This window comes from Anopheles bellator, chromosome 2 (assembly GCF_943735745.2).
Source record: "Anopheles bellator chromosome 2, idAnoBellAS_SP24_06.2, whole genome shotgun sequence".
NCBI lineage: Eukaryota > Metazoa > Arthropoda > Insecta > Diptera > Culicidae > Anopheles > Anopheles bellator.
Window position 1 is genome coordinate 68,105,513 of NC_071286.1, and position 10,978 is coordinate 68,116,490.

Here is a 10,978-nt window from a genome sequence, read left to right on the forward strand (position 1 = left end):
GTGTCTCCTATCAGCGCACTGTTAGTGGGAAGGAAAGTGGTCGCAAGCGAGTGAATGCGCTCGCCTGCGGAATTGGAAAAGCCAAAACTCCCTGAGTGTTGATGGACAGAAAAGAAGTTTGTAAACAAAGTCGACTAGAAACGGCCAGCTGCGATTGGGCGAGTAAATGAAGATTAAATGAGATCTTCCGTCAGTTATATGTTATCGCAAGGACCAGGAGATCCGATTATGGCGCACCCAGATTATGAACAGCATCACTACCACCATGGCTGTTTGTTAATTTTGGTGCGAGGAATCGGTCCTCTAAAACCTCGGTCTTTGCAGCGCGTCTTTGAGCGGGTGCAGCGCGTCAACAACGTGAAAATACCAGGTAGTTCTCCATAAGGGTTGCCGTTGTACGATTACCGCTAATCTACCTGTTCTTCGATCGCTACAGATTCGTCCGGTATAACGCGCGATATTTGGGTCCGCTACATCCGCGATCATCCGGTGGAGAACAACGATTGGGGCGATTTCCAAACGCACCGCCGCTTGTTGGGCCTGATCACGGTCGGCAAGTTCGATGCACAGAACGAGCTGAATGAGCTGTGTCGGGTTCACGAATCGCTGAAGGTGAAGTACACGAACACGCTGTTCGATTCCCGGTGCTTGCTGTTTGGTCCAACCACCGACGAGCTGCAGAAGCTGAGCACGGGCGGCGCTGGGTCGGACGATGAGAAGAGTGGCCCCACGATCGAAAAATGCTTCCAAACACCCAGCTACTTCAAGAGCCGCGCGTTCTTCTATCCCGAGAACGATTCGTGCAGCAATTTGGAAACGAAGATTTCAGAGTTTATTACCTCCCTCTACTATATACTGGAGCTGAAGCGGCTGGAGAAGACACGCGAGAAACTGGACAAGGCACCGCTGCTGTTGGCGCCGTTTGAAAAGAAGGATTTCGTCGGGCTGGACCTGGAGAGTAGGAACAACAAAAAGCGGTGTATCGGGCGCATGACGAAGCACTTGGGGGACCTGACGCTGCAGGCAGGACTCGTGTCCGAGTCGCTAAACTTTTTCCACGCCGCCAGTGAAACGTTACGTGCCATAAGTGACTCGCTGTGGTTGGGAGCCGCCAACGAAGGTCTCTGCGCGGCCTCTGCTATACTGCTCTACCCGAACTTTCGCTACACCATGTCGATACAAAGAAACTCTAGTCTGCAGGAGAACTCTTCCTCTCCCCAGAAGTTCAACCTGGCTCGGAACCAGGTTTACACTGGTAGCTACAACGGCGATAGCTCCACAATGAAGCACAAAAAGTCCGACATGGTGATCAATCTGAACGACACCACCGAGACGGCGTCCATTCTCACGGCAGCGGAAAAAACGTCGGCCTCGTCGAACTCTTCGGCATCGTCGATCAGTTCCAGCCTTTCTTCGGCATCCGGCGGTAGCGGCACGGCCAGTGGTAGCTCCACCTCCGACTCGGGCACGCTGGTGAACAAAGCGGGTAACGGTGGGACGACCGCAAAGTTTCCGAGTAATATTCTGCAACCGGACGACATACCGGGCCGATATCGTGACGCCATCATCAACTATAGCAAGTACCGAAACGCGGGCATCATCGAAACGGAAGCAGCCTTAAAGGCAGCCCGTATTTGCATCGAGCAAGGTAAAAACCTTGACGTGGCCATGTTCCTCCAGAATGTGCTGTACATCAACCTGAACATGAGCGAACAGCAACGGGTGCGCCGCTTCGAAGTGCTCACTGATTTGTACCAAAAGATTGGCTATAATCGTAAGGCGGCATTCTGTCAACGGTTAGCGGCCTGGAGGCACGTGGCACAAAGCAATAGCAACCCGGACTGGGGCCAAAGTTATCGGTTGATGTTGGAAAGCTTTCCCGGTCACAAGCTATCGTTAGAACCGAACGAGGTTCTTGAGAACAGTACAGGTTGGCCGGTACTGCAAATCGACCTTCTGCAGCAGCTTGTCGGCACAGCTCGTCGTCTCGGACAATCGGCTTTAGCCACGCGTCACATGACGTTCCTCCTGCAGACTATGTGGAAAAATCTTACTCCTCACGAACAAAAGGAGATGGCGTTGCAGCTGCAAAATCTGAGTGCGCAGTGTGAGGGTGCACCAGTGCCGTTGGTGCTGGAGAATGGCATCGTTATCCCACCTGCCAATCTAACGGACGTGCCCCGTTGCTCGCAGCTACAGGTGAAAGATCTTGCACCACACCAGAAGCCGGTGAAGATCGTCGTGAGTAAGGTGGACAGTGGCCCGTTTCTGTTTACGCCCATCCACTTCAGTTCACTCGATCGTCGCGGACAGGAGCGGGACGACCGGAAGGTGACTTTCAACTGGGTTCAGCACGATGTTTGCGAGGTGCACCTAACGCTTCTCAATCCGCTACCGTTTGAACTGCTCGTGACGGACATGCGCCTACTGACGACGGGCACTGTGTTCGAAGCGTTCCCACAGACCGTCACCCTGCAGCCCAATGTACCGACCAGTGTCTCCCTACACGGAACGTCGATCGAGTGTGGTGAGCTTGAAATACAAGGCTACAGCACACATACGCTGGGCGTCAAGTCCAACTGCCGGTTAAAGCACATGCAGCACCGTAAGGAGCGCCACTTGCCACCCTGCTACCGTGTGAAAGTTCTTGCGGCCTTACCGAAGCTCGAGGCGAAAACGAGCCTCCCGCAGACTGCCACTTTCAGCGGCATGCCAAATGCCGACTTTGTCACGACCTCCGCCAGTATCACGCTGTACAACGGTGAACGGAGCGAGTGTACGATCACGCTCACCAACACCAGCAACATCGCGATCGAGTATGTGGACGCAACGTTCCACTCGGCCCTTGACGCCTCCTTGCAGCAACGGATATTTCAGCTCGCGAACGACGAACTGCGCCGTAAGCTGCCAATCGCGCCAAACGAAAGTATCGATTTCAAGCTCATCATCTACGGGGAGGCGGACTTCCTGGGGGCGCTTACGGCCGGCCCCGGCCAGCTGCTGGGCGCTGGAGGTTACGCGCATTCGCAACATCCGGACGGGATGAACAGTGCGGGACCACAGAGTTTGACCGTATCGCACGGTGGTGGGGGGACGCACGCAGGGCAAGGATTTCTGTCCGGTGGCAGTGGCAATCCGAGTATTCCGAGTCGCATCAGCTCTCCGACGAACACGCACCGACGGAACGAGTTGTTAACGTCCAGTTTCCGGTCTTCACATTCGGGCCACTCGTCGTTCGCAACGCTTAGCGTCGGCATATCGACCGGGCACGTCCCACGCCAGTTAGACGCTCAACTGCGCTTCAAGTACTCCGGAGGCGAGGGTTTGCAGGAAGGCCACTGTCGCCAGTGTGCAATCTCCTTCAACGTCGAACTGCTGCCGAGCGCCCAAATCACCAACTGGGATGTTTTGTCTGCCGAAATGTAAGTTCTCTGGCTCGCGGGTCTATTCGAACGGACCTGCTTTTCAATATCGGTTCCACTTTACAGACCTTCGCAGTTCTACCTGGTGCTGGACGTGGTCAATTTGACCGCTCAGGAAATGTCGCTTAACTATACCTCCAACAAGACAATACTCATCGAGGCTAAGGAGAGTTGCCGTGTGCCAGTGCCGGTACAGCGCTGTCCTCTCGAGCGCATACTGGCGGCCGTGGCTGAGCACCAGCAGCAACAGTACCACCAGTATCACCACTCGATAGGCAGTAGCACGGGGCACACCCAGTCGCTGGATCAGCATCACATGCCAAGCATTTTGAGCGGTGTTGGTGGTGTGAGCACGAGCGACAGTGCCGATCTGACGGAGCGCGTCTGCTCGGAGCACATCTCGGAGAACGTTAATCTGAAGTGGTCCCTGCCGGGCATCGATTGCCACGGCACGGCTTCGCTACGCGGTATCACTCTCTCGCCCACGATGCTCGATCTCGTCACCGTTCCTCCGCTGGAATGGGGTAAGTTATGGGAAAGAAGAAAACGAAGGCGACCGTTTAACCGGTTTTTGTCCTTGATTTGGCAGAGGTTAAAGTCGACGAACACTTGGTGGCACCACAGTCGGAAGTAACCTGCGTCACGGGCCAGTTTCTGAGCTTCAGTATTAGCATCTGCAATCTGTCCGCATCGGTGCTGCAACAAGTGCAGCTATCGGTTCAGTTCTACCAGGACTATCAGAACGGGGTGCAGAACTATCGGCTCGAAACACGCGTCACGATGTCGGGACCGAATCAGTAACTATCCTTCTTGGGACCTTTACCATCAAAGGCGAGTTCCTCTTTCAAAGAGCTTCTTGTCTTATTTCTTTTCTTGTAGCATTCTCATTCCATCGTTGAACAAGGACGAGAAAGCGTTCCACAGGTGCTCGGTGCTGTTCTTCACGCCGGGACGGTTTAAAGCCGATATTCAGTGTCGTTCGCTTAGCTCAACCCAACAAGCACCTCCTCGAGGGGACGATTCGGGTGCAGGTGGCGGCGCAGAGACGGCATCGCACGTTTGGCGCTTTATTCCTCCGATCGAAATCACTGTCATGGATCAGCAGTAGGGAATCGGAGTACGCAACGGGAACGGTGCTGGCAACAAACACAAACGAACAATAATGGAAAAACACAGGAAAACTTTCGTTCGCTACGGTCGGTTGGGATTGGTGAGTCGCGAGTAGGGGTGGCGGTGTTCGCTTAATGAGCCACATTCTAGTACCTTTAAGATTAGGATTTTGCGGAAGAGCATGGGATGTGGGATAATGCTTTACGACGAAGGCCAGGTAGTGTCCTTTCCTCTGTTTTGCATACACAATGCATCACACCGCACTGTTGGCGCGTGAATCTGGCCAGTTGGAGGGTCATGAATGTTGTCCAAGATATTACAGTCGACATTGGAAGAATCTAAAACTAATCGAAGCAATATGAACAGAAATTATTCATTATTATAATTGGTGATTAAACTACCGCAATGCGAAACAAAAGCACGATGGAAGCTGTATCGGCCAGTGTCACACCGTCGTTAGAACAAAGCAGAACCGTGCGTCCATTTTCGCGAAGATATTTCTAAAAGTATGCAACGGAACGCCACGAATCGAAATGCCGAATGGACCTATCGCGTGAATGCATTGCAATTTGTTACTCAAAAAGAGACGCTCTATAACGGAGAATATAGGTTATCTTTTCTTTTTTGATCTTATTTTTGTTGTTGAAGAAAAATGGGAATGTTATTTATGACAAGCAAAATAAAAGCCACAAATCAGCTGCTAAGCTAAGCTATCTGAATGTATCTTGTTTCGCGTATTCTCAATTCCTGCACTAGAAATGGTTCTCGAAGATGTTTGTGTGTAGGTTGAATGCTTTATTTATGGTTTCGTTTTCGAATAATACAGCTATGTTTCGCGCCGTCCGCTGCGGCACTTGCTCTAGGTACGTTGCACATGAAACTGAAACAAAGGTTATCTCTTACTTGCTACTACAGTATAAAGTGAAGCATTGCCACGCACGCTGCTACAGGAAAAAGAACAAACGAATAACAAAACCACTTTACACAATAACGCCCCGAGATGATTGCGAAGGGGCTCTTTTAGGGCAGAATAGAAAGGTATAAATCTAACAACATTGCCATCTCCTGATTTCGGCCAGCTTCTGACATCCTTGGTGATGGTAGTACTTGCGCCTGACGCGATGCCGCTGGAAGAAAGGCTTATTTACACACCGGCTGTAAGACGACGCAACGGGGCAGGTGGACAAGCCCTTGGGATGAACTATTTGCATGTTTCGGTTTTACAATCCACGTTTCAGGTTTGCTCGGTGTTGGCCAAGGTATGGAATGCATGTTTATTCCTGCTATGGAGATGACCGGCCGAATAAATGTGAAAGCATAGCCTGGAAGGGATGGTTAACGTTTCACCCTTTAAGCTTTTCCGCTGATGGGAGCACCGCTTTGCGGAGTCTTTTCGTTTTCCTTTTCCAGCTGCTTTCCCAGATATTCCCTGGAAAATGAAACTCTTGGTTAAACATCGATTCAAATGCCGTTAACCGTAGAACGTACCAGTTGTGAACCATTAGTTTCTGAACGGCCAGCAGGGCTTCGTAGCGGACATTGGGATCTTCGTGGGCTAGAAGCTGCATTACCAACTGCTTGCCTCCCAGCTGCTCGATGACGCTGTTATGACAGTGAAGTGTGAGGTAGTATCGAAATCGTACGGCAACAACAACGACTTACTGTTTGCCTCGCGGGTAGTGACGGACATATTCTCCGATGTCGTAGCTCGCCACCGACAGGACCAGGGGATCCTTCGAGGTTTCCAGTAGATGCACAAGAATGCGCAGCAGCTCGTAGTTCTTCTCGTTCAAGCGTTGTGCATTCTCGCGCCAGAACTTGGCCGACTTGTGGACCGGTGACCATTCGAGACGGGCACTCTTCACCTCCGTAGCGTACTCGTCAAATGAGCTCAGGTCCTGCACCGAGTTCTGGAGTTTCTCAGTTAAAAACTCAACGTCCCCGGTGATGTCCTCGTCATCGAAGCGACGCTGTTCCAGAATCGTGAGCTGCTTCATCACCTTGCATTGCACCATCGCAATGCAGTGCTCCTTGGCCACCTGCGAGTCTTCCGGCTTTTCGATTAGATTACGGAAAACGGCCAGGATGATACGGGTGACTTTCTCCTTCGCGCAGTCACTCAGGATGTCGGCCAGAATGGGAATCACGTTGAACTTGTTCATCTTCTCCGCCAGCAGGGGATTGAAGGTAAGTACCCAAAGGCAGAACACCAGCTGGTATTGAACCTACAAAGGACCAAACAAAAAGATCAACGGGAATCGAAAGAGTGTAACGATTCGGTGTGACTTACCTGGAAGTTCACTCTCGACGAAAGAATGCTGATCAGCGTGCTGATGCCATCGACCGTAACGAAGGCAAAACGATACTCGTCGACGCGCAACATCATCTGAAGGCACCGGCCGACCGATTGAATGTACTCGTTGTTCTTTGGGGAGAGGAAATTAAAAGATTGATTGACTTGACACTACGGAGGAGTTTGGCCGGATGAAATGATCGGTAGGTGATGGTAGTGCGCCAAAAACACATGACGTCACAACGGCAAATGGGGACAGCAGTCGTTTAGTTAGACATGGGTTAACATGAGATGTCTGTGAGAGGTACACGTGAGAGAAGTGACTAGTTCTAGTGGATGTTTCAGTTTCGACGCTACGCCAATTGGGTTAGAGGTTGGTGGGATCATGAGGCGGTGCATTGCATGAAACCATCGATTCGACTACCGTAAGAGTCACATGAAGAACTTCCTGCGAGGAACCTGTCCGAGGTTCGTCGATTGCACTGGATATTTCGAGGTACCGCTCCGCAATTTGATGATGCTGGCTGCTCTGAGCAGGATGCTGCGCTTCCCCGTGGTGATGCCCATGGCCTCCATGGTGGTGGCTATGGTGAGAGGCGGCCGCCTCGGCCAGCCGCTTCTTTTCCGCTTCTTCCATTTCATGCAATAACTTTTGAGCCTTCATTTTTAGCGCAGTGATTTTGGGTTTCAATAGATTGTAAAATAATAACGTCAAATTTAGGTATTTTGGATTTCGGTTCGATCTAAGTAACCACACAACACGAACTCATCAACCAGAGTAACTAACCAGTTCGAAGCATTGTCTACTGTGGTTAGGACAACGAATACAAAGTTCAAAAGTCGGTGTTAGTTCAGACGGATCACACTTTCAGACGCACAGCGCAAACGAAAGACATATGGTAGTGGGCAAAGTTTAGTCTCATCGAGCGCAACGCAAATGTTAGAAAACATTCAAATTCAACCTACATTCAGTTGTTAGTGGACCGAATCTAGTAGCTCATGCCGTAACGGACAAAGGGAAGCCCATTCTCATCGCCACAAACACACCCACGGATGCTAAATACTTACAGCAACGGTCAGCTGGTCCTTTAACCACTGCAGATAAAAGTGAAGATCGGACTTCGGCATCTGCTCATGGCCCCAGCAGGCCAGCTTGCCAACGACGCGAGAGGCCATGTTTACAATGAACCCGTCCTGCCGGTTGAGCAGATTCAGGAAGGGAGCCCACACGCTCTCCTTTTTCTTGTTGGCGTAATCGTGGAAGATCTGCACACGGGTTCGGTCCTCCTGCAGCAGATCGTCGATCAGTACGAGAATGTACTGGATCGTTTGATCTTTCGACACGTGCGCCAGCATATTAAGTAGCGTTTTCGCGCACTGCGCCGGATTTTCCTGCAGGTATTGGGCCTGCGCTTTCTTGTCCTTATCCAGCGAGCTCACGCAAGCGAAATCCTCCTGCGAAATCATCTGCGACCTACAATTACAGTGGTAAGTTATTAGATCTATAAAATTTGAGATTAAGTCTGGTTTGAGCCTTACGTCATGTACGACGACCAGTTTGGCTTGTTTTGACGAATGTCCCCGGCTTGCTGCTGCAAGACGCTGGTCGCGGCAATCATATCTGAAACGAAAACAAGAAGAACAGCGTCACGTGATGAGTTCGAAGTGACTTAGGTAACTGATGAGCCTGTGACGACTCGGGAAGAACCACATAAAGTACAAAAGTTTAAAACTATCCCAACATTTTTGTATGAAGTCAATGAAACTATCTAATGGTAGAAGTTATCCAACGATACCAAACGTATCGAATGGTTCCTCGAAGATGGAACCGTTTTTACCCACACGGATTCGATGAATGGTTAAGAGATTAAATTACCGATTTTATCGTCCGGAAGCGACGACATAATATCCTGCACGTCAGCCATCTTCGTGTAGTGTGGGTTCAGGAGCTAATATTGCGAAAACAGCGGATAGAATTGAACGATTTCAGAACTTCTCGCCACTGTAAACTTTACTGCACGAAGAAGAAAAATCGACTCAGCGAACGTCATATGACTGCGCGGAAAGGAAAAAAGAACAAAGCAAAAGAAGAAGCAGTTTCGATGGCAAACAAACCGTAGGACAGTAGGTCAGTAGAAAAGTTAACGTACGAAGTGTCACGGTTGTAAACAAAGCGCACTGATGTTGATTTGCTTTTGTTTTGGTTTTAGTTTTTAGTTCTTTGGCTAGTTTTGTGGACTATCTTCCTTCGGAAATATGTTTATAAGCCACCTAAGGCCAAAGAGGAATGCTGCACCAGAACTCTGCGACACCCTTCCTTTGCCGGTTTGTGATTCAGGACAGCAGGAAAATCTTCTCATTGAAGCCATCTTCACCGGATACTCAGTGGAAGTGGTCGATCCTCAGTCCATTAAAAAACTATGCCTGAATGGAGGCTTTGGTCAAGGGCTGTGTGCTAGAGCGTTTCCAGCGTGTGTTGCAAATCCATCGGAAACAGTTCGGAAAAGCAAACGAACCATAAGTTCACTCGCCGGTAACGATCCCGGTGGGAGCAGCAACGAACCATTGAGCCTCTTTTTGGAAGAAGCATTCTTTTTGATGCACAAGTTGAATATTTTGAAATTAAGGACGATATACGACAAACCGCTGAGTGTAGCAGAGGCCTTTGAAAGATTCCGTCAAGTGAAAAAGGACTTTGTGGCCGGTTACTGTGGCTACTTATACCTGAGAGCTAAGAACTGGGTGGTTAAAAGTGGAATTAAGTTTGGCGGTGATTTTGGTAAGCTGCCAGTTTCAAAAACTGAACTATGAAAAATATAATCCGCCTTGTAATTGCAGTAATTTATGTAAAAGGGCCTCAATTCTACCACGCGTCGTATATCGTACTGATTCGGGAAATGTTATGTGGTAAACCACACAGCAATGCGTACACCGTTGATGCGTTGGACTTCCAAGGATTCAATCGCGTAGCGGAGACGACGGCAAAGGACATACTGTTTCTGGAAGTGCATTACCCAGACTCGTTCGATCTCGCAAACGATGCCGAGTGTTTGGAGCGGCTTCAGGACATACGGGTCGGAGAAACGTTTACAAAGCACCACAACTACATCGCTGGCCGGAATCAGCCATTGTAGACTCTTATATGTCTGATCGATATTCGATTTTATATGAAAAAGGTTTCAGATACAGTTTCTTTTCAATAACAGTTCAGTTCAATAACGAGATTGTATTTGATGTGGAGAGTTTGGAGAAATACATGGTTTCCGCCTGAAAGTATGCAATCTCTTGTACGTAAGGTTGGCAGTTTTTAAATTTGAAAATAAAATAACAGATGGACAATCTCGCGTGCATTGATTTGATTGATGATTTGAAATCAGCAACTTGTTAAATTATTTTTTCTGGTTTTCAGTATGAGTTTCATACATACATACTCATACAGTATGGTTTCAGAGCGTATTTTTATTGAAGAGAAGGGTGAAGATCAGGCTAAAGCAGTTTCTTCCTTATATAATGCACCGGATAACCTTTCTTCAAACCCATGTACAAAAAAAGTTGCGTTCCCATGCATTTGAAAAATACCAAAAACGCCAACACCACGGATCGTGTTTCAACCAATTAGCATATCGGATTGATCTTGTGGCGCTTTTCATGGAGGTCCAACAAATACTGCAGTGCGGCAGTACTCGGATCAGAAAAAATCTATCAGTTGTCGTCGATGTCGAACGAATGTCTCATGACGACGAAAGTGATCCCCAAACGGGGAAAATGGAACCACGCTGTACGCGTCAGTCTCGTGTGGCTGGAGGTGAAATCAATATGCGTGATTAGTGTGTGCATACATTTGCCTCTAATTATCTCTCCGAAGGTGGAAAGCCGTCCATCGATCGATCGATCAGAAGCGGAAAAAGATCGACAGCTTTCGATAATCGCGCCGTTGGTTTGGTGTGTGAAAATTCCGGTTTAACAAACTGCAGTTAGAGTACACCTTCCATTGTAGAAAAGCCTTTTTAATGAAGGAAATTAACCCCCATGATGCAGATCTAGAGGCAATCACGTCAATGCGAAAGGGCCTGGGCGTTCGCGGCCAACGCTCGTCGTCGAGGGTGAATTAATGCGCGCCTGAAATGCATACTTATCCCCACGCACATACGAC

General features: G+C 49.2%; 3 protein-coding genes across 5 annotated transcripts; 2 read left to right on the plus strand and 1 right to left on the minus strand.

The window, feature by feature from the left end:
- The first annotated feature begins 173 nt into the window (after positions 1–173).
- Positions 174–5,241, plus strand: LOC131209650 (protein brunelleschi). Of its 2 annotated transcripts, XM_058202762.1 has the most exons (7): positions 174–370; positions 437–2,975; positions 3,051–3,422; positions 3,489–3,671; positions 3,747–3,946; positions 4,012–4,219; positions 4,302–5,241. In XM_058202762.1, exons 1-7 carry the CDS (start codon positions 178–180, stop codon positions 4,528–4,530), a joined length of 3,924 nt encoding a protein of 1,307 aa, XP_058058745.1. In that variant the 5' UTR covers positions 174–177; the 3' UTR covers positions 4,531–5,241. The 2 variants fall into 2 exon arrangements, with proteins under 2 accessions (XP_058058745.1, XP_058058744.1); XM_058202761.1 differs by having other exon boundaries at positions 437–3,422; positions 3,489–3,946.
- Positions 5,242–5,315: 74 nt separating this feature from the next.
- LOC131210959 (V-type proton ATPase subunit H) lies at positions 5,316–8,859 on the minus strand. Of its 2 annotated transcripts, XM_058204292.1 has the most exons (8): positions 8,702–8,859; positions 8,365–8,446; positions 7,894–8,299; positions 7,250–7,483; positions 6,823–6,957; positions 6,195–6,757; positions 6,021–6,134; positions 5,316–5,961 (listed from the first exon to the last, which is right to left on the minus strand). In XM_058204292.1, exons 1-8 carry the CDS (start codon positions 8,748–8,750, stop codon positions 5,883–5,885), a joined length of 1,662 nt encoding a protein of 553 aa, XP_058060275.1. In that variant the 5' UTR covers positions 8,751–8,859; the 3' UTR covers positions 5,316–5,882. The 2 variants fall into 2 exon arrangements, with proteins under 2 accessions (XP_058060275.1, XP_058060276.1); XM_058204293.1 differs by lacking the exon at positions 7,250–7,483.
- Positions 8,860–9,081: 222 nt separating this feature from the next.
- Positions 9,082–10,060, plus strand: LOC131207930 (tRNA-splicing endonuclease subunit Sen2). Its single transcript, XM_058200565.1, has 3 exons — positions 9,082–9,275; positions 9,348–9,604; positions 9,664–10,060. The coding sequence occupies exons 1-3, from the start codon at positions 9,082–9,084 to the stop codon at positions 9,957–9,959; spliced, it is 747 nt and encodes a 248-aa protein (XP_058056548.1). The 3' UTR covers positions 9,960–10,060.
- The last annotated feature ends 918 nt before the right edge of the window (positions 10,061–10,978 follow it).